Below are 22,671 nucleotides of genomic sequence, written 5' to 3' on the forward strand. Positions count from 1 at the left end.
AGTCTCGGGACCCTATCCAAACGGGGTCTTTCCAAACAGAAAATGCTGGTTTTTGCCAAAACAAATGGTCACTCATTGAATAGACTGGTGTGCGAGACGTGCTTTCTGATTTGTCATTAATGCCAGAAGGAAGTTGATCATTTTGCATTATCTGAAACCTAAACCTCTCTACACTCTAACATCAGTATCTATATTCTCCATGCTTTTCTCTGTACAATTCCTCTGGTACTGACAAGGAGAATTTGTTCAATAATTAAAGCTTCTTAAGTTGGTGATCATTTGCCTTATTCTCATTATCTTTATGAATGACTCAGCAGTATTATTGTAAGGAGAAATTAAATACTGGTCACTCCCAGGGTTCAGAGGGTTAAAAACACAAATATCTCACAGTTTCCACGCCAAGTGAATTGTCAGTGAAAAGGCGCTCGGTTCAAACATTAGATTAAAGTTCCACAGATAAGATTGTCCTGCGCTTGGTCTAATAGAAATCCTAAGGAAATCGGCCAACGAAAAGCGGACAAAATCAATAGGTAATTGATAATAGTTAAAAGACCTTATCTACAAGTGCTTACGTTTGGCCTTCATGTTCAGCGGGCCATACAGTCGAACAGATTCAGCGTAAGAGATAGACAACCACATTTTTATTGGCTGCCTGATATGACTGACGTGTGACGTGTGTTGGAAAAAACTCAAAGGACGAAAAGAGATGTTTAAAAATATTTTCAAAGCAGGGCACTGAAGGCTACAGATTATGGTAAGTACTGTCTGTGAAAACAACTGCCACTAATTTGCCTTGACACAGACTAAGGAAATCGTTTCGCCTTAGAGCATCGGTTTCACCTCGCTCAGTTATGAACGATGTGATAAATGACTTGACAGAAGAGAATACTGATATGTGCGATAGAAATTGAGAGAAATTCGTAAACGGCAAAGTCGGTTTTGACGTTTTTAACCCCACCTTGACCTACCAAACATTGACTAAATTCGACGAATTAACTGGTATTTTAACCGGCATTGGACATGATGATTTCTTTCAAGCTACTTTCTCTGAAGATTAAATTCCGACAACCTCTGAGTTCGTGGAAAGGCTATCTATTTACACACTAACCTCGCGCAGAATTCCAACCGTTATGTGAAAAACATGAATTCATAATGTCCATTACAATAGCTTAAATGATATTCATTTTGTTCTTTCCACTGAAAGAAAGATAAGGACAGATGGATGTTTGTTATCCTACTTTTGAAGCGCCATCTGATGAAAATATATTTCGGTTTTTTACGTCTAACTTTTTTTACCGATGATGGATGTGAGCATGCAAAAATGAAACAATTCACTTTGGTTACAGGTGACATCCGGTCTCAGTATAAATTGTTTTTCAAGAACCGTTGGATTCTTAACCCAAAATTACAATCAAGACTTGTTACAGTACTGAATTGGAGCTTCTGTCTTGAAACGGTAAGCTATTTGTGCTCGATGATCATCTCTTCATGAGCTGTTGATTTTTCAGTAAGTGCGATTTGCGTCATCGAAGACAAACTCGGTAAATAAGAATAACGGCTGGGTTGATTAGCGTTGTACCCTTAAAGAACAACACATTGCTATTTGCGTTTATTTCTTAAGGGTGTTTATCTAAATAAGACGGAAATATTGTAACAATCACCTGATATCATGTTCGAGGGGCTCTCGTTTCATATAAGTGAGGATCAGCAAATAATATGTCTTTTAGGGAGGGGAGGGAAAGGGGAATAATGACCCTGGACTACTCTTGCAAAGCAGAATTTTCTTAAGAATGTACATCATCGGTCATCTATTTGAGTTTACGCATTCTCTTCATTCGAGCAAACGATTTAAGGTTGAAAAGTAGTGCACCGAGCGATTAGCCGAGTCAGTCAAAAGTTTAAAATCCCATGTGAGAGCCGAGGTTGATAATTATGCTCGAAAACTTGGTGAACGAATTTAACTCGAAAAGCCTCTTCCTGAATAGGTCAAGTTTTTTTCCACAGATTCTTTTCCTGAAACTCATCGAAACTTTCTTCAAAGAACGGGTGATTTTTCCTCAGGAACTCCCAATTACTCGGAATTTTCCGGAAGTTTCACTTTCCAATAGTTATTGGGGTGGGCATATTCTTAATGGGGAAGGGGGCAGGGAGGAGCTTTATAGTAGCATCCAACAAAGATTTAGGAGTAAACCGTGATGTTTCATTATCATTACTGATGGGGGAGCTGGTTACAAGCAACCGAAGATCCTTTTGGTTACCCTCCCGAGTACTCTAAGCAGGTGAAGCTGTTGTTACCAATTTTTGATAACTTGAAGGAAAAATGAGAACTGTGATCAAAGATATTTAACTAAAACAGTGAAAACAGGAACTTATTGAGTATAATATAATATTTTGAGCAATTGGGGTTTTTTTTTATCATGAAACTAATCCGTGACGTACGGGCCATTAATACGAATACAACAAAGCTGGACACGATTTAAAAATCAAATATGTCTCTTACACTCAACGGATGATTCCCTCTTAGTTTTCGCTTGACCCTATAAAATCCAAAATTAAAAATATTACGGTGTACAAGAGTATTGCCTTTTTACCTTGAAAGGAAAAAACTTGTGAAAAGTGAAACTTTTCGCTAGTCGTAAACATGACCTCCAATGATATTTCTAAATATTAATATGGCTGGCTGAGGAAGATATCATGAATGTATAAATATGTTAGCATCGAGAGATTGCTTGTCTCCGAGTCGTCAAATAATTCTTTGCCAGAACGCAACGGGTAACTTATCATTTCTACGGCCAACAAATTGGCCCCCCAAACTACATCCCATCAATTTTTGTCCAAAATTTGGGCGATCACCTATTCAGTGAAAAATATTTGACTCCGAAAGAAAGACTTTGCCAGATTGGTATAAATTTTCTCGATGATTCTTGGCTTTAAGCCGATTCAGTCCGTTTACATTCAGTTTAATTAGCGTGACAATAAACAAAAAAAATGTTAATAAATTCCCGACTTTTCACCATCTTTTTTTTCTTTTTTTTTCCCCAGGAAAAAGTTGTTTTTCGGAAGACCTCATACAAGTCCCTTTACCTTCATCAAAATGAATAAGGAACGTTTCTAACTTCAAAAGGTAATTTGCATCAATGCTGACTGTTTTAGAAATCCAAACAACATTAGTGTCGTTATAAAAGCTTCAAAAGAAAATTATAAGAATGACAACATTAACAGCATATAGAAATCTCACTTTCCTCCCCCCCCACTCCCCCGTTTTTGAAAAGAAACTGCGACTTCTTCCATTGAATGAGATATATAAAGGAAATAACATCATTGTTTATTTTTCGGTTCCCTATAATACTTTTCCAAAAACATCGACAAATAATGCACCTTTTACAACGATTTCCACAATCAAAATGCAAAATCATCAAATAAAGTTCATATCGCTTATTTACGGATAATTATAACAAACACTCTATAGAATACAGGACCTTCATTCAGAGGTAGCTAATATGGAACATTCTCCTAACATATGCAAAACCTATGAGTAATAAAATATTTTTAATTTAGGAAGCAGATCAAAGAAAACCTACTTTCCGATTTAATTTCTAGAAACTCGAGCTTGTTGCAAGGAAATGCGATTATTATTAAGATATGGGCTGGGCAGTTTAGAATTAGCAATAAGTAGGATGATTGCACAACTGAATTGATTTACTGTCAACTAAATAAGAATCAGCAGGTCAAATGAAACTTGTTGTGTTCTCTTAGCCGTTAAATTTCCCAGTTGGTCTCTGATTTGCGTGATTATCGTGACAGTGTAACGAACACTCCAGTAGAACAGACAGCAAAAGTGTGTTCCTCTTTGAGGGATTATGTAAAATATCCATAGGCGAAAAAAGAGCCAAGAGTTCAAACTCCGTAGAAAATATGTATTAAACTTGTTAAATGAACCACAACATTTGACTAAAATAAAAACTCCGAAACTTCTTAAGAACGTGTCCACATGAGATCCAAGAACAAGTGATTTTTCCTTCTGAGGTCAGGAACTCCTGATTACTCGAAATTTTCCGGAAGTTTCACTTTCCAGTAGTAATGGAAAATTGGGGAGGGTACATTTCTTCAATGGGGAGGGTAGGGAGAGGAGTTTTATAGCAGCATCCAACAAAGATTTAGGAGCAAACCGTGATGTTTCATTATCATTACTGATGGGGGAGCTGGTTACAAGCAACCGAAGATCCTTTTGGTTACCCTCCCGAGTAGTCTGAGTAGGTGAAGCTGTTGTTACCAATTTTTGATAACTTGAAGGAAAAATGCGAACTGTGATCAAAGATATTTAACTAAAACAGTGAAAACAGGAACTTATAAAGTATCATATAATATGTTAAGCAATTGGAGTTTTTTATTCTAAACGAATCCGTGACGTACGGGCCATTAATACGAATACAACAGAGCTGGACACAATTTGAAAATTAAATGTCTCTTACACTCAACGGATGATTCCCTCTTAGTTTTCGCTTGACCCTATAAAATCCAAAATTAAAAATATTACGGTGTACAAGAGTATTGACTTTTTACCTCGAAAGGAAAAAACCTGTGAAAAGTAAAACTTTTCGCTAATCGTAAACATTATTAAATATGGCTGGGGAAGATATCATGAATGTATAAATATGTTAGCATCGGGAGATTGTTTGTCTCCGAGTCGTCAAATAATTCTTTGCCAGAACGCAACGGGTAACTTATCATTTTTATGGCGAACAAAATTGGCCCCCCAAACTACATCCCATCAATTTTTGTCCGAAATTTGGGCGATCGCCTATTCAGTGGAAAATATTTGACTCTGAAAGAAAGACTTTGCCAGATTGGTATAAATTTTCTCGATGATTCTTGGCTTTAAGCCGATTGAGTCCGTTTTGTTTTTCAGTTTAATGGCGTGACAAGAAACAAAAATAATGTTGATAAATTCCCGACTTTTTTTACCATTGTTTTTTCTTTTTATTTCCGGGAAAAAGTTGACCTCTTTCGGAAGATCTCATACAAGTCCCTTTACCTTCATCAAAACGAATAAGGAACGTTTCTAACTTCAAAAAGTAATTTTCATCAATGCGGACTGTTTTAGAAATCCAAAAAACACCAGTATCGTTATGTGCTACAAAAAAAATTAAAAGAATGACAACATTAACAGCATATAGAAATCTCACTATTTCCCCCCCCTCCCCCCCCCGTTTTTGAAAAGAAACTACGACTTCTTCCATTGAATGAGATATATAAAGGAAATAACATCATTGTTTATATTTCGGTTCCCTACAATACTTTTTCAAAAACATCGACAAATAATGCGCCTTTTACAACGATTTCCAAAATCAAAATGCAAAATCATCAAATAAAGTTCATATCGCTTATTTACGGATAATTATAACAAACACTCTATAGAATACAGGACCTTCATTCAGAGGTAGCTAATATGGAACATTCTCCCAACACATGCAAAACCTATGAGTAATAAAATATTTTTAATTTAGGAAGCAGATCAAAGAAAACCTACTTTCTGATTCAATTTCTAGAAACGCGAACTCGTTGTAACGAAATGCGGTTATTATTTAGATATGGGCTGGGCAGTTTAGAATTAGCAGTAAATAGGATGATGCAACACGAGCTCCCTTGAGAGTCCAGTAAATCGGTTTTGTTAAGAGCATTGCTCCTTCTTACACAACTGAACTGATTTACTGTCAACTAAATACGAATCAGCAGGTCAAATGAAACTTGTTGTGTTCTCTTGGTCTCTGATTTGCGTGACTGGCGTGACAGTGTAACGAACACTCCAGTAGAACAGGCGGCAAAGGTGTGTTCCTCTTTGACGGACAGTGTAAAAAATCCGTATACGAAAAAATAGGCTAGAGTCCAAACTCCGTAGAAAATATGTATTAAACTTGTTAAATGAACCACAACATTAAACTAAAATAAAAACTCCGAAACTTCTTAAGAACGTGTCCATATGAGATCCAAGCAATATCAAAATTTGAGCCCAAATGTTACCCTCCAGAATACGATACTATTCTGTGTACATACTGGTATTAGTCCAAGTTAAAAGCCCGCCGAATATTTTTGCCAAAGTTCGAACAGTTCACCAGATACAGTGGTTCGAGTAAAATGACACGCAATTTCAAGTAAAACCGTGGTAAATTCGCCCATAGTTTACAACTTGCTCAGAGACGATTGGGTGCAGATGTAATAAAGAATCTTTGCCAATTTCAAATGAATAGTCCACTTATTCGATTCAACTAAATTTGAAGAGGATGCGAAAACTATGTTCAAAAATATTAATGTATTCAAGAAAACCTTCAAAAATCGAGATTCTTCTTGACTCGAATTTTTAGTGAAAATCGCTTCAAATATCTCGGATGCGGCCATGTTTCTGCTCATAATCACTCCATTTCCATAAAGTTAATTTGCTTAGGAGTATATAGAGGTGATAAGATCTGTGTGAAGTTACGTACGCATAGCCATGCGAAACATATATTTTGCATCGGTATTTCGCTCACAACGACGAGCGAATGACAAATGGGGACTATGACTGGTCTGTTGACATCTGGTAAAACATGCTACTGATTCTGTTGAAGACATTCTGGGCTCATTTCATATTTGAATACACAACACCGCTCCTGACTGCAGTCTTTCTGAAAATTCAAATACCAATTACCTCAAATTCCATATCCGTATTTTCTGTGCCCGAAATTTAGAAAACTTTTATTTTGACCTCAGCAAATGCAAAACAAAGCCTGTATTGCTGAGCTTGGTGCCCACTACTGATACGACATCGAAGGAAATGTCGATAAATCAAATGTCATACTAATATTGGATGTAATCGCACAACGCCGGAACATTTTTCAATTATCGATAGTTTGACGGAAATAATTCGCCTTTATTCCAACCACGCCTTCCTAAAAAGTACATCCATAATGCTTTGACACTGTCGACGTTCTCATGTTTTTATATTGTTTTATATTTATTTAGCCGGTCGTACGTAATCAATTTATTGTTGCAGGTGCAGCAGTTAAAATACTCACTTGTAATCTTGTGGATCTCTTTAGGGGTATATCCTCCACCTGGTGTTTTTCAGAACGCTCGATAGTAGGAGTCCCCTATAAAAATGAAATTTCTACAGTTTCTTTTGAGCGCACAAATATAAGCTACTAGGGACGGACCATTATTTCTCTGACGGGCGCGAGGGGGGAATAGACAAAACTGATTATTTTGCATGCAAACAACCTATTATTTCCTTTTTGCAGCGGCAAACAATTTATTTGGGGGTTGCAAACAATTTATTTCAAAATTTTCCATTTCCCCACCCCACTTGCAAATAGAGTATACATTCGACTTGCACTCGCTGCTAGGACTTTTCGAAATGAGAACTGTATGTGAAACGTTGCCTTATTGTTGCATTAAAGCCTAAAACTAAATTTATTGGGATGACTACCGGTTTACAAAAGCACTAATCTTTTAATTTCACAGTATTTTACCAGTGTATCACTAGTTGTCTCCTTGGAGCAGCGCTCAGTCTCGCTGTAATTAAATAAACATTTGCTACATATCCCTTGAAAACCAAACAAATAATGCTATCTTAACTCAGCATGATAAAACTTATATTTTATCGCATGTTGTGTTCATTTTAAAATGTAGCCGGTATTCCGAGACAACATTAAATTATTACAATGAGTTACCTTGTCCAGTCTCGCGAAGTACACCGAAGTGTAATCAAATTTTTCTCGACATCTCCTTGGAAATCCATCTGTACGGTTTCTGTTTGCTCTGATGCTCAGGATATTTACAAACTTTACTTGGCCGTCATCCCAAGCCAAATTCGTTCCTGTGCTCGGGACAAATTGTGAGATCTTCGCGCTCGTCGAACAATCCAACGCGGGCTGACCATAGTTTACCGTCTTCCTCTACTCCTTCCCGGGGAGGCTTGAAAACAACCATACAAGTGCTCATTAGCACTCTTTTTTCGAGTATAAAGTTTACATTCTATCTTAGAATATTTCTGAAAAGAATCGAAAAGACACATTTAAAATCGCCCGTCTTTACGAAATGTCTGCTGGTATGGTTATACATGGAAAGCGTAGGAAATGTCGGTGTCTGGTGCGTGTCAAGCAATCCTCTCAGCGCGTTACCAAAAGAATGCCGTTGGAAAACAAAAACAGTTTAAATTATACTGATTGAATTCGTATTTTCGATATATTTGATGATTACTTTGCTTTTACTGCAAACAAATAAGTACTTTTTCATCTGTAACCGAGGTAGTATAAAAGGGCCTAAAAGTTGCGGTGCAATAAAAAATAACAATCAAATAAAAAGCGGCCTGGCTTCCCATATGATTTTTAGATAAGATAAAACTGGAATGAAACATAAAAATGGCTTTTCAAAATACTCCTAAAGATTTTCTCGAAGCTTTCCTTGCGTTATGGAGACTTATAAACAAACGGACTCTATATTACGATACTCTGACACGTGTCACGTGGCCCTCCAAGGCACGCTGGATTCTTCATCTAAAATGTAAACATAACACACTGTTATTATTATCATTTCTTAGATCATCAATTACTCAAGCTGGAAAAAGCATTGAAATGAATCAAAACATGGCCGCTTGTTTGCTTTTTCTCGCTATTTTAGGGGTATTTTCCGTTATTTCGCAAAATGGTGAAAATTGTCAAGTTTGATTGATGGCTCACAAATATAAAAAACAGGACAATCATATATTTTTATATTTGTACATAAAGATCTAGGTTTCTACTTTCACTTAACGAAATATTTTTTGTTGGCTTGAGATTTTGGAGAAACACCCACATCATGAATTCACTGAATTTTTGGCAAGGATTTTTGCACATTTTTTAACAAAAACTGAAAACTCGTATAGCCCTCTTAAATATTAGTATCTAGATAAACCGTTTGGTCTAGATTGTAGGTTCATTGTGGGCAACAAGTGAGCCAAATTTGAACTAAATCGGGGGAAGGAGGGGTCGTGTAGACTCGGCTACATGGTTGTCAGGTGGAGACGTTCTAAAAAAACACGGGGTTAGATAAACTGCGCGAACGAAAGCTCAAAAACAATTAACTAAACTCCGCTGAGACAAGCAACAAAAGTACGCGAAAAATGTCCACGTCAGTTTTCCAATTCTTTGACGCAATTTTCTAATTGTGAAATCACGTGCGCCGCGCATGTGAACACAAAAAGACTACAATGTAGGGAGGGTGAAATAAATTTTATTATTTGTAATTTAAAACTAAAAAGATTTTCTACAAACAGTCCGTGTATAAGTTTTCACTAATTTCTCCTTTTTTTTCAAACTGAAAAGAAACAGGGTCAAGATGGACAGCATAAAAGAAGCTATATCAGCTATCTCCATAGGTATAGCGGTCGCCGAGTTCCTTCGCAAAACTGGTCGCGTCTTGCAAGCCATCGAGGTGTACAGGGAAAGTTTGATCATATTACACACTCAGGCGCAGGCTATTGATAGTTCATTGGCAAACTTTACGTTCCGAGCCATCCACATCTTGGAGGCCTGGAAATTTTACGAATCAGCAATCAACATCATGACAACGATTGGAAACACACATGGCCAGGCACTATGCTACTCAAAGCTCGGATTAATGTTTCAATCACTCGGTCAACATGACAAGGCCCGAGAATATCAGGAGAAAGCACTCGCTATCAGAATAGAAATTGGTGACAGAGAGGGAGAAGCAACAAGCTACGGAAACCTAGGAACTTTGTTCCGATCACTCGGTCAATATGACAAGGCCCGAGAATATCAGGAGAAAGCACTCGCTATCAGAATAGAAATTGGTGACAGACAGGGAGAAGCAACAAGCTACGGAAACCTAGGAACTTTGTTCCAATCACTCGGTCAATATGACAAGGCCCGAGAATATCAGGGGAAAGCACTCACTATCAGAATAGAAATTGGTGACAGAGAGGGAGAAGCAACAAGCTACGGAAACCTAGTAACTTTGTTCCAATCACTCGGTCAATATGACAAGGCCCGAGAATATCAGGAGAAAGCACTCGCTATCAGAATAGAAATTGGTGACAGACGGGGAGAAGCAACAAGCTACGGAAACCTAGGAATTTTGTTCCGATCACTCGGTCAATATGACAAGGCCCGAGAATATGAGGAGAAAGCACTCGCTATCAGAATAGAAATTGGTGACAGACGGAGAGAAGCAATAAGCTACGGAAACCTGGGAACTTTGTTCCAATCACTCGGTCAATATGACAAGGCCCGAGAATATCAGGAGAAAGCACTCGCTATCAGAATAGAAATTGGTGACAGAGAGGGAGAAGCAACAAGCTACGGAAACCTAGGAACTTTGTTCCGATCACTCGGTCAATATGACAAGGCCCGCGAATATCAGGAGAAAGCACTCGCTATCAGAATAGAAATTGGTGACAGACAGGGAGAAGCAACAAGCTACGGAAACCTAGGAACTTTGTTCCGATCACTCGGTCAATATGACAAGGCCCGAGAATATGAGGAGAAAGCACTCGCTATCAGAATAGAAATTGGTGACAGACAGGGAGAAGCAACAAGTTACGGAAAGCTAGGAACTTTGTTCCGATCACTCGGTCAATATGACAAGGCCCGAGAATATCAGGAGAAAGCACTCGCTATCAGAATAGAAATTGGTGACAGACAGGGAGAAGCAACAAGCTACGGAAACCTAGTAACTTTGTTCCAATCACTCGGTCAATATGACAAGGCCCGAGAATATCAGGAGAAAGCACTCGCTATCACAATAGAAATTGGTGACAGAGAGGGAGAAGCAACAAGCTACGGAAACCTAGGAACTTTGTTCCAATCACTCGGTCAATATGACAAGGCCCGAGAAAATCATGAGAAAGCACTCGCTATCAACATAGAAATTGGTGACAGAGAGGGAGAAGCAACAGGCTACGGAAACCTAGGGACTTTGTTCCGATCACTCGGTCAATATGACAAGGCCCGAGAATATCAGGAGAAAGCACTCGCTATCAGAATAGAAATTGGTGACAGACAGGGAGAAGCAATAAGCTACGGAAACCTAGGAACTTTGTTCCAATCACTCGGTCAATATGACAAGGCCCGAGAATATGAGGAGAAAGCACTCGCTATCAGAATAGAAATTGGTGACAGACAGAGAGAAGCAACAAACTACGGAAACCTAGGAGCTTTGTTCCAATCACTCGGTCAATATGACAAGGCCCGAGAATATCAGGAGAAAGCACTCGCTATCAAAATAGAAATTGGTGACAGAAAGGAAGAAGCAACAAGTTACGGAAACCTAGGAACTTTGTTCCGATCACTCGGTCAATATGACAAGGCCCGAGAATATCAGGAGAAAGCACTCGCTATCAGAATAGAAATTGGTGACAGACAGGGAGAAGCAACAAGCTACGGAAACCTAGGAACTTTGTTCCAATCACTCGGTCAATATGACAAGGCCCGAGAATATCAGGAGAAAGCACTCGCTATCAGAATAGAAATTGGTGACAGACAGGGAGAAGCAGCAAGCTACGGAAACCTAGGAACTTTGTTCCAATTACTCGGTCAATGTGACAAGGCCCGAGAATATCAGGAGAAAGCACTCGCTATCAACATAGAAATTGGTGACAGACATAGAGAAGCAACAAGCTACGGAAACCTAGGAATTTTGTTCCAATCACTCGGTCAATATGACAAGGCCCGAGAATATGAGGAGAAAGCACTCGCTATCACAATAGAAATTGGTGACAGACAGGGAGATGCAACAATCTACGGAAACCTAGGAACTTTGTTCCGATCACTCGGTCAATATGACAAGGCCCGAGAATATCAGGAGAAAGCACTCGCTATCACAATAGAAATTGGTGACAGACAGGGAGAAGCAACAAGCTACGGAAACCTAGGAATTTTGTTCCAATCACTCGGTCAATATGACAAGGCCCGAGAATATGAGGAGAAAGCACTCGCTATCACAATAGAAATTGGTGACAGACAGGGAGAAGCAACAAGCTACGGAGCCCTAGGAACTTTGTTCCGATCACTCGGTCAATATGACAAGGCCCGAGAATATCAGGAGAAAGCACTCGCTATCAGAATAGAAATTGGTGACAGGGATGGAGAAGCAACAAGCTACGGAAACCTAGGAACTTTGTTCCAATCACTCGGTCAATATGACAAGGCCCGAGAATATCAGGAGAAAGCACTCGCTATCAGAATAGAAATTGGTGATAGGCATGGAGAAGCAACAAGCTATACAAACCTCACTGGTTTGTTTCTATCACTCGGCAAATATGCAAAGGCTGACGACTATTTAAAGAAGGCAATGGCAGTTAGAAAGGGTATCGATGATAGAAGTGGAGAAGCAACAGATTACAGTCACCTTGGTAGAATTTGTTGTAAGCGTGGTGAATATGACAAGGCTCAAGAATATTACGAGAAAGCCCTTACAATTGTCATGGAAATCGGTGAGAGAGAAGGAGTAATAGTCCAGTACAACAATTTAGCATTATGTTTCCAATCGCTAATTAAATATGACGTGGCCGAAGAATACCTGAAGAAGGCTCTTCTTTTAAGTAGGAATACTGGACACAACCTGCACGAGTTTCACTGCCTTTGTAATCTATCGATGTTAAAGGTGTCACAATGTCATCTTGGAGAGGCTTGTTCGTATCTTTTTCAAGGCATCCAAAAGTTCGACACTTTGAGAGGTTTTCTTAAAGAAAACGATCAGTTTCAAATAGCTCTTTTAGAACAGCACGGCACCTTTTCCTACAAGTTGTTCAGTAGGTTGCTGTCTTCCTCTGGAAAACCTCAGGACGCCCTTTACGTCGAAGAGCTGAGAAGGGCAAGAGGCCTGGCCGACTTGATGGCAGCTCGATACTCTCTTCAAGAGCAGATCTCAAGCGATCCACAATCTTGGTGTGGCATTCAAAGGATCATCACAAAAGAAGCAGACTGTGCATGCCTGTACATTTCGGTTGGTGAAGATGAGGTACGGTTTTGGATAATTACAGCAACGGGAGCTATTCATTTTTTAGAAAAGAAAGTGAGCCTGGACAAAAACAAGGTTACCGGAATAGTCCCTGAGTTAGATGAGTTTTTTAAAGAAGCCTTCCGCAGCCACGTCATTTTACCCGAACAGAATTGCGAAGATCGATCTTTAGATGACACCGAACTGATGTCACTTCACTATGATAACCGCTTAGTGCCTGGTGACCATGATACCGAAGATTTCAAAACAAGCCTTGAATTGTGTTACAAGATAATCATTGCTCCTGTGGCCAGTTTACTAAAGCAGCCCGAGATCATAATTGTCCCTGATTCCTGTGTGTACCAGGTGCCATTTGCAGCCTTGGCTGACGAAGGAGGCAAGTATTTATCAGAGACATGCAGGATTCGGATAATTCCCTCCCTGACGACTCTCAAACTTGTTCAAGACAGTCCTCCAGACTATCACAGTCAGACCGGGGCACTGATAGTGGGTGACCCAGTGGTTGGAACGGTGATTTACATGGGAAGGCGCAGAAATATGACACCATTGCCGCATGCAAGAAAGGAAGCAGAGATGATTGGAGGACTTCTTGGCATAAGGCCTTTGATAGGAGATTCCGCAACAAAACATTCTGTACTCCTAGCGATAAGTTCAGTGAGCCTGATACACATTGCTGCCCATGGTGATGCCGAAAGAGGGGAAATTGCTCTTTCTCCTATGCACCCTACCCTACTCCCACCTTTCCCTCGAGAAGAAGATTATCTTTTGACGATGGCCGATATTTCAAAAACTCAGTTGCGAGCTAAACTAGTGGTGCTTAGTTGTTGTCACAGTGCTCGTGGACAGATTAGAACCGAGGGAGTTATTGGACTTGCTCGAGCGTTCTTAGGATCGGGAGCTCGTTCAGTGTTAGCGGCACGATGGGCCCTGGATGACAGAGCCACAGAGAAGTTCATGACTTGTTTCTACAAACATTTGTTCCGCGGTGAAAGCGCCAGTGAATCTCTCCACAAGGCCAGGAAGTGGATGAGAAATAACGGCTTTGATAAAGTTTCTCAATGGGCGCCATTTATGATCATGGGCGACAACGTGACATTTGAGTTTGGAAATTGGCCGGTGCCTAGCGCACCTTAAGAGCCAAGACTTTGATAAAACCTCTGTAGCAGAATGAATTAGACTTAGTAAAGCTTGGAACTATTTAATTACTAGCCTGTAGAAAGAGGACACCATCTGCAAAGGACAACTCGGATCGATACACAGAGGAGAGCACTTCTGTAATATGCTCATCAGACATCTAAGTTTAATAATCCGAAATAAGACAGCATATAGTGTTATCTCTTTATAAGAGTCCCGTAACTAAAAAGGATTACGGTTAGATCGCTCCACGGTTAGATCGCTCCAAGTCAGATTAGTGTATTAGGTTTCTACATGGAGCGAAGTAACTTATGTATGGAGCGAAGTAACTTATTTGATGGAGCGAACTAACTTTCGAGTGGAGCGATCTGACTTCGGTATGGAGCGATCTGACTTGGAGCGATCTAACCATGGAGCGATCTAACCGGATACCACTAAAAAAACTCCAACTTTTTTTAAGTCATCAGTTCAGTGAATGAGCCAACCAAAGTGTGATAATTTTAGTTTTCGAACGCGATTAGTTCGTCAAGGAAAGAAAAATTTAATCCTTTTCCAAAGTTGATGAGTTTGTCAATTCAAGGTTACTTTATTATTAAAGGACAATCTATGTAGACGTAATTATTTGGGATCAATATCAGTTGCTGGGAACAGACCCTTATAAAAAAACTACCGTACAATTTTAACAGAACACCCCCTTAAATAACTCGGCATTGTTACATAGCGACTATTCAAGAGGTACAATTAAAAACCCCTGGATGTAAGATACGAATCTAAGACCCCTGGATGTAACGAAAGCATTCACGATCGATGTCCACATCTACGCGCAGACCCCTAGATGTAAGAAGAAGCAGAGAAGCGTCTGGTAGAATGCACGACTACAAAAAGTCCTTCAGATGCACGAGTTTGAATTACTCTTAAAATGCCGAATGTAAAGGGTTCTGGATGTAATTTTCAGGGACAGAACAACTGAGAGATTGGATTTAAGATTGCAACAGGTCATGGGTGGCGATTAAACATAAAAAGCTCCTCAGTCAAAGCGAGAGGGAGCCAAATAACCCTAACCTCTGCCAGGTTCTCGGTTAATGGAAATGAGCAAAAGAACGAAAATGGCGGGTTCATGCAGCCGTTTCCCTTAAACAAACACAATAGTCGTTCATCGCTCACCCGCCCAGTGAGTTAGAGCCTGAAACAGGCTAAAATAACTCAAACTGATTAATCACCCACAGGCAAAATAAATAACATTTATTGATGAGTTACTATTACGAAACATACATGTACAAAAGATTAGGCCCCGCGACTAAACAGCAACATTATTGATTTCTTTTATTTACAAGCATGATAAAGCAAACAGCAAAAAGTAACGCCTAACGCCTATTTCTGCCACAGACATGTAGCTTCACTACCTCCATTTTTATCATGATGGCCTCCACCGATTTTCTTCCAGGCTCTCTGGTGTCCTCCATTTGTTACCTGTCGTTTAATAAACTGCCAATTAAATATTGATGAACACAATGCCATGCAATGCATCAGGTTTTCAAAGCAGCAAAAGACTATATGTATCATTGCTTTAAAGTGCATTTTATTAATTGACTGTGTCATTTGAAAACAACAATGATGACAATATTTATTGTAACTGTCAAATACCATATCGAGAGAACAACTTGTATATTTAGGATTATATAACAAACAACTTCCATTTACTTTACTGCATAGAAAATGCTTCACCTGTTGTTTTCCTTTGTAACAAATTACATAGAAGAAAGTCTAGAATATGTGAAGTTTACTGTAGGTATACCTTTGTAGAGAGATGACCTTTAAATGGTGGAGATTCACTGTGGTGTGTCTGATCACCTCCTCTGCTTTCAATTTATCATCTAGTAATAAGAAAATTAGATTATCAATACATCGAGGCTGGTCACTTTTCTCTAAGGAAACATGGAGGCATGCACCAATAACATCATATACCTGACAACCATGCTGTAATGACTTAGCATTTGGTAACACCAACTTGTTGCAGAATCAAGACATGGGCACCACTCAAGGGACATGGATCTTCGCCAACACGTTCAAACATTTGTGACACACAAGGTGATCTGTTGTGTGCCACAAATACCAAGCAGCTGTCTAACATATTTGTTAGTTGTGTATCCTCATTAAGTGTCCTTTGGAATAAAAGGAACATCCTTTAATCCGTACTAAGAGACAATAAGAGACTAGAGATGTACATATTAATATTTGGAAAATTACTAGACAGTTGGGGGCCTGGCCCTCACTAAAGTTTGTGTTTTAATCACTAAAGTTTGTGTTTTTCATCTGTGAATAGAAATTTTCACAAGAGGTGGAGTATTTTTCACATAATTTAAACTAAAAATAACTACATTTACTTCTGGCATGTTCTGTTTAGGGCACTTTTAAGAACAATTTTTTACTTTGTTTGATAATTTTTAGCCCACCTGATGACATTGACACTCTCATCACTCTCATCAAACAAGACCACCACAATTGGCATCAGGTCTTGGTGGCTCTGTACAACAGCCTAAACAAATCAAAGAAAGGTGGTTAAAAAGAACGCTGCAAGATAAAAACAACCATGCACAGATCAACACTTTCATATTTTTAATTGAAATTTAAAGGCTGCCTGGAAAACTTGCCTGGTCAAATGTAAATGGGGCCCACATACATCTTCTCCCAAGGAGGAGGTACAGCAGTTGGACCTGCTGTAAGGGTCCTTCAATATCTGAAAACAATTTTCCAACCTGTCAATCAGGGACCTTTACAAATGAGAACAACCTCTAATCATGATCTATGGTGACATTCAGTTATTACTATGAAGGTGTAATTTAACAGAGTTAGTACTATTGTAGAGATGCAGGTAGAGACAAACAGCCATTAACAGAGAATTATTAAATTCATACAACAGCTTGAAGCACTCACAGTTCACAAGTGAACAGTATCTATGAAATCCTGACTGAACACCCTAAATCTGTTTCATTTAATTGTTGCTAGCTGGACAACTTGGTATCTACTAGCTTCTACTTTTCATAGAATGCAAAAAGTGCTGAATGAGAGATCAAATTACATCTGGTGACATTTGTTTTAAGCAAGCTTATAATACTAAAAAAAATATTAAAAATGTCCTCACCAAAGACTTCAGCACTCTCTATGGCTTTTTGGCAACTCGCTTCTCCGCCTATCAAGATTTAAAAACAGATAACAACCAAGGCGATAATTGTAATAACCTACATATTGTAATAATCTAGGATTAAATAATATAAGGTGCAAACACATTGCCATAAAAAAGTAATTGAAATAGCCATATAGGAATGTATAACTAGCATTCTTACAACAGCTTGTAGCACTCACAGTTCACAAGTGAACAGTATTTAATGTGTATTTACTACTATTTTGAGGGGTTTCATGGATTTGTAGCTTGTAGCCTTTTTTCAGTTTTCTGAATATAACTTTTCAAATTTAGTGATAAACTCTTTGCTGATTGGTCTGAATACAGATTTTCTGGGAGAGACCAATAAAAATAGGCAGTTGCTCAGATTCTATTTTGCCAAACAGACCCTTCAATGTTGTTATTGAAAGTCCCAAAACTTTAAGCGACTTAAATAAGAGAAAGTACTGTATATTGTGTCAACAGAGGGAAATATTTTCCATTAGGTGAATTTGTATCCATACCAGACTGTATGTTCACACTTTTTTCCAGGGTTGTGCCTTTGGTTGAGATTATATCTGTAAAGGTATAATTAAGTAAACAGATTTCTAACTTCAGTTGCACATTAGATTCTTGGAAAATTCAAACCTTCTAAACCCACAGCCCTGGTAGAACAAGCTTAAGAAGAAAAACAGTATTCATTGTCAAAAGCTACAGGTGTGCTGAAACAACAAAAGCCTTTACAACTAAGACAAAAACAGTATCAAATAAAGAAAACTAAGCTGAATGATGGAGCATACACCTGCCCCCCAAAAAAGCAGGGAACTATTTTTCAGTTCAACTCAAGGATGTGCATTAAAAAAAAATCAGGTTCTTGCAAAAAACAATTCACTCTTCAACAAAGTTTACCTTTATTTGAAGTGGAATGGTCAAAAACAATAAAATTCAACTACGTTTGAATGCTGCTTAAAGAGATACTTTCATAATTTTGGGCTTATGAACTTAAGACTTATCTGTTTTGCCAATATAACTGTTCATACCTTTCAATACATCCATGATAAAAATTAATGTCTGGGCTGCAACAGAACAAAAAAACTGTCAGTTGTCAATTGCTCAGTTACTAGAGACATAGATCACATGCAAATTACTCAGTAATATTTGGAATCATTCACATTTAAAAAGTACGTATTTTTGGCATTGAATTTCTCATTAATTGCAAGAAATATATACCTTTTGAGGAAATTTATCACTTATGCGGATTAAACGCAAGACAAGGTACACTTGTAAGTATTTCTTGCACCTATTCATGCACAGACAAAATGATTAAAGTAATGCACCAGTCTGATTGTTAAAACTGTAATATGATTGCGAAGCCATCAATCATAACAGAAATGCCTAGAATGCAAGCGTAAAGCTGTTAAGCTCCCATGTAAACACCTTTTTACTTCTAAATAAATGCTACACAGTGCACAATATAAAAAAAAAGACACTTGCCCACTTTTCATACCAGGCAGTTGGTTATGAGATCTAACAGACACTATTTACAGATCTTGGGAATTGCTTTTGTGGCTGAGACCCACACCCTGTCCTGCAGACATCAATATAGACAACAGCATAATGCATTTAATAATCATAATTACAAATAATAATAAAAATACAAATTTTATAATTCTCTAAACAGATGGCTCATTTCACAACATGGTTTTCAACAGGGGGCCATAAAAATGAAATAAAATAACATGAATGAAAATAAAGTACAATACATATGACTTAATGGTAAATTGAAAACCTACTTTTTTATCTTAGTCTATCATAAAATGGTTTGGCACCAAACTGTAATAGCTGAAGTAGCTGCATGCATTTGTTAACATAATCTCTCGAAGAATTTGTACTACATTTTGTAAGTACAGTACATGCAGTTACAAGTCTGTTGGATCAGTCTTGACAGTTTTTAACAATACCCATATATAAGTATGAGAGGGTTTGGAAAATCCACAAAAAAATTCATTGTGTTGCACTTGCGTTTTATTGTTGATGTTTTACATGTAACTCCAAAATTTTGGAATCTAAAAACTCTGTCATAATTGGTATAATATTTCTGATTGCATGAGAGACCAAGGTAGGATTTCTCCTCACAGTATCAATAAGATGGCAAGTGATCAGAGTAAAGATGAATATAACTTAAGGGATAACTAGTTGATCAAATACCAAATTCTCTGAACTAACCTCATAAGAATTATACAGCAGACAGTAGGGAGATCTTGGGGTTGAGAAGGTTAATTGATAAGATTTTGAGGCTAGGTCACAAGAGAGGAGTTTGAGTAAATCAATACTATCAAACCTTGATTATCCAGATTATTTGATTATCTGTACTTGATTCTCTGGTCTTAAAGAAATAGTCCCTCTTGAGATCTGTGACAATGTTTTCCCATCAAACAAAGCTGAATTACTGAAACAATTTGATGACAATGACAGCATGAGATAGCACTTTAGGTGGTAAAAACAGTTTTGTAAATACTTTTGGCAAATATTAACAGTGAAGTACATTCATTAAAGAATGTACTTTTATTTCTTCTGTGGTATAAATCAAGTCATTATGATACATATAGGCTCATTAATATGTTTCACAAATGTTTCCTCACCTCCACGATTCCTTCCCATTGATACGAAAATACGTAAACCAGGTTTTGCTAATTTTGTCATGCACTGAGCGAGAAGCACAGAGTCGTCCGCTGAATAAAGGCATTCTGCAGCGAGAATGAGATTGAAATAGACCATCTTTTGTGAAATCTTCTGTGCTTTTCCCCCAACAATATTCCACAACCTTAATTCTACTCCGACCAACTCCAGTCACATTTGCTGCCATGTTGTCTTTAAGAGTTTTTACACAACATTTCTGATCAGTTAGAACGGTCATTTTCGCACCTAACAAACACAGATAAATTCCCACTAAACTGCAGCCAGCTCCAAGCTCTAAAACTCGACATTCCTGCAAATAATTTAAAGGAAATAGATCTCGATTATCGAACATCTTAGCGAGTGCAATACTTCCATCCCAAACAGTTGTTCCAAGAGCTGTGTAGCTCTGTCGAAGTTTTATGAGAGAAATGCTATTGTAGAGTCCGTTGTCCCCTTCTCCAGATCGATCAGCGTCAGAACCCCTGTCAACTTCAAGTTCAAATGGATTTTCAAACCTTTGTTTTTCAGGTTTGTACTCTTGTCGAAGCCACATGATTAATGGGAATGACTAAGATTTTGGATGGCCAAGGAAGACCAGTACTGCATCCCTGATGCAAAATATGCCAGGCGCGACTTTGTACCCAAGCCTCCAAGTTAACCAGTCTCCCTCAGTCTGTTTCGACGATACGAGAAGTCGTAAAAACAACTTTTAATTTGCAGCAGAGGTATTTGCCAAAAAAAACCAGTACTTTTGGAACAGTGCAAAGCAACGGTGCCAGAACACCCCCGTCACACTAAGCCATCAAATCCGAAATTAGTTCAATTTTAATCGGGGCCGTTTCACGGAGTAATCATCTAGGTCGTTGTGGTGAGACCTAGTGAGTCTCGTTTCTCGTTAGCGAGACGTTTTCTTATTTTGATTCGTTAGAGAAATTTAATTCCTCCCACCGGGCTGCTTTTTTATATCAAAAATCTCAGCTCCACTTCACGATCAGAAACCGTAAGCTTTCGAGCCAGTTACAAAGATTTCACTACACGCCTGGCTCCGCGCGCGCCAACATTGAGCAAAAACCCTATGGGGCCTCCTTAAAACTTGTTATTTTTTTACAAACTCTAGCAATGTGGAAAATATCTTGTTTGATTCAAAATTTTATTAAAACTTTGTTTGACCGAATACCTGTGGTTTTGAACAAGTCCTAAGCGCTATCTAAGTCAAGTGTTCTTATCCACACTGGCCAAAGTGACGTCAGAATTCATCTTTACTCTCATTAGTCAGGTGTGAAGGACCCAATGCTGGAACTGTGTGAATATTATCAAAACAAACATGCTTTGACGTTTGGCTCCAAAGAACATTCAGATGTTGAAGAGAATCAAACAAGAACAGCAACGTCAAAAGAGCAAGCACGATTAAGGAAGAGACTCTTAGTTTCTGCCGCTGCAAACTCGAGAAGTTATGAACCATCAGAATCTAGCTCATCAGCCCACATGTCTGTGCACAAATCAAGGATTTTCTCCGCAGTGCGCGAAGACATTCCTTCGTTTTTAGAAGAGGGATGCACTGATTTACCAAAAGTAAGGGCTCGCAAAGTTAAAATAGCAGCGGTTAATGGTGGAAAAGATGGCAATGATAAATACCCCTCTTTTCAAAGTCCAGAAAGTACGAGTAATAAAAGCGTTCAAATGGCCTTGTGGTACACAAAGACCTCCAACACTAAACAGGACAAAGGTATGGTGGTACATTCAGGCGGTAGGGCCAACATAAATGTATACAGGAACTTGCAAGAACAACAACGACGGCAGGCCACAACAGGAGTGAGGTGTGCTGGCTGCATTCTCCCGCCGACCCAGCCACCCACTGCGGTGTCACCAATGTCTCTACCCCCGGTAAAACCAGGGCCACAAAACAAACTGCCTGCCAGCACAGGCCGTCGATTTGGTCGACTAGAAATTTATCAAGAACCAAGAAGTCAAGAAAATCGACGGCAGGGTGTTTGTGAGAGCAAAGATGGCAGTGGCGTTGAACGAAATTTCGTTAGAGTTTTGAACAAAAGATTTTAGTCGATTGTTTCCGTGTTTCGTTTCTAACGAAGATACGTATACGTTGATATTCTAAGTCGATGTCTAATATTGATATCTCTCCTTAGAAAAATTTAAATAAGAAATCGATCGTTTTTTGATCATATTTGAACACATTTTAAAACTACATGATCTATATTGATATAACAGTCGACAGTGTGGCTGAATTTAGACTGTGAATTAATAACTGTGGTTGGTATCAACCGTGAAACTGTAAATAGAAAAATCAATTGTTAACATTCCCGGAGTAAAACATTAAAAAAAAAGGTTCAAAGATGCAGCGCTACTACTGCTGCTCAAAGGTAAGTCGTAAAAAGTCATGGTGATAAGTGAAAGTGTTGTTTGCAGAAATGAAAGAGCTAAATCCAAAAGCTATAATATGTAATCAGAGTATGAAAACAAAAATGAAACAAAACTAATGCAAAAATGACACAGAACAAAGCAAAGCCAAGAAATTTTTCTTTCAATATCCTTCGTATGCATCAGCATATAACCCATGTACATTTTTAAGAGGTTATGTCCAAGAATTTTCGCCTGCCAGACTATTACTCAAATTCCCCCGACCTCTCTTTATTGCGACCAACCTATTTCGTGCTTATAGCGCAAGAATTTCATCATTCGTTACG

The 22,671-nt window shown here is 38.5% G+C and overlaps 2 protein-coding genes and 1 pseudogene across 4 annotated transcripts; 1 reads left to right on the forward strand and 2 right to left on the reverse strand.

The window, feature by feature from the left end:
• The first annotated feature begins 3,082 nt into the window (after nt 1-3,082).
• LOC131798323 (tetratricopeptide repeat protein 28-like) lies at nt 3,083-14,130 on the forward strand. The gene is made up of 4 exons (XM_066159937.1): nt 3,083-3,124; nt 9,345-9,606; nt 9,778-12,006; nt 12,607-14,130. The coding sequence occupies exons 2-4, from the start codon at nt 9,352-9,354 to the stop codon at nt 14,128-14,130; spliced, it is 4,008 nt and encodes a 1,335-aa protein (XP_066016034.1). The 5' UTR covers nt 3,083-3,124; nt 9,345-9,351.
• A 1,269-nt stretch (nt 14,131-15,399) lies between these two features.
• On the reverse strand, nt 15,400-19,753 carry LOC131798325 (uncharacterized). 3 transcript variants are annotated; one of them, XM_066160617.1, is made up of 10 exons: nt 19,632-19,753; nt 18,785-18,878; nt 18,331-18,366; nt 17,815-17,868; nt 17,273-17,320; nt 16,782-16,867; nt 16,584-16,666; nt 16,096-16,292; nt 15,926-16,004; nt 15,400-15,600 (listed from the first exon to the last, which is right to left on the reverse strand). In XM_066160617.1, exons 3-8 carry the CDS (start codon nt 18,344-18,346, stop codon nt 16,118-16,120), a joined length of 462 nt encoding a protein of 153 aa, XP_066016714.1. In that variant the 5' UTR covers nt 18,347-18,366; nt 18,785-18,878; nt 19,632-19,753; the 3' UTR covers nt 15,400-15,600; nt 15,926-16,004; nt 16,096-16,117. The 3 variants fall into 3 exon arrangements, with proteins under 3 accessions (XP_066016714.1, XP_066016715.1, XP_066016713.1); XM_066160618.1 differs by having other exon boundaries at nt 18,798-18,878; nt 19,517-19,644; XM_066160616.1 differs by having other exon boundaries at nt 19,517-19,644.
• A 123-nt stretch (nt 19,754-19,876) lies between these two features.
• Nucleotides 19,877-20,563, reverse strand: LOC136277859 (protein N-lysine methyltransferase METTL21A-like; annotated as a pseudogene).
• Nucleotides 20,564-22,671: the final 2,108 nt, after the last annotated feature.

Source organism: Pocillopora verrucosa, chromosome 13 (assembly GCF_036669915.1).
Source record: "Pocillopora verrucosa isolate sample1 chromosome 13, ASM3666991v2, whole genome shotgun sequence".
Taxonomy (NCBI): Eukaryota; Metazoa; Cnidaria; class Anthozoa; order Scleractinia; family Pocilloporidae; genus Pocillopora; species Pocillopora verrucosa.

Coding starts and splice junctions, on each gene's coding strand:
- LOC131798325 (XM_066160617.1), bottom strand. Junction 17,321..17,814: donor AAGTGTGAACATACAGTCTG/GTATGGATACAA, acceptor AAATCTTGATAG/GCGGAGAAGCGAGTTGCCAA. Junction 16,293..16,583: donor GAGAGTGTCAATGTCATCAG/GTGGGCTAAAAA, acceptor TTTATTCCAAAG/GACACTTAATGAGGATACAC.
- LOC131798323 (XM_066159937.1), top strand. CDS start 9,352: ATGGACAGCATAAAAGAAGCTATATCAGCTATCTCCATAGGTATAGCG. Junction 9,607..9,777: donor TTGGAAACACACATGGCCAG/GCACTATGCTAC, acceptor CTCGGTCAATAT/GACAAGGCCCGAGAATATCA. Junction 12,007..12,606: donor TTGGTGACAGACAGGGAGAA/GCAACAAGCTAC, acceptor AACCTGCACGAG/TTTCACTGCCTTTGTAATCT.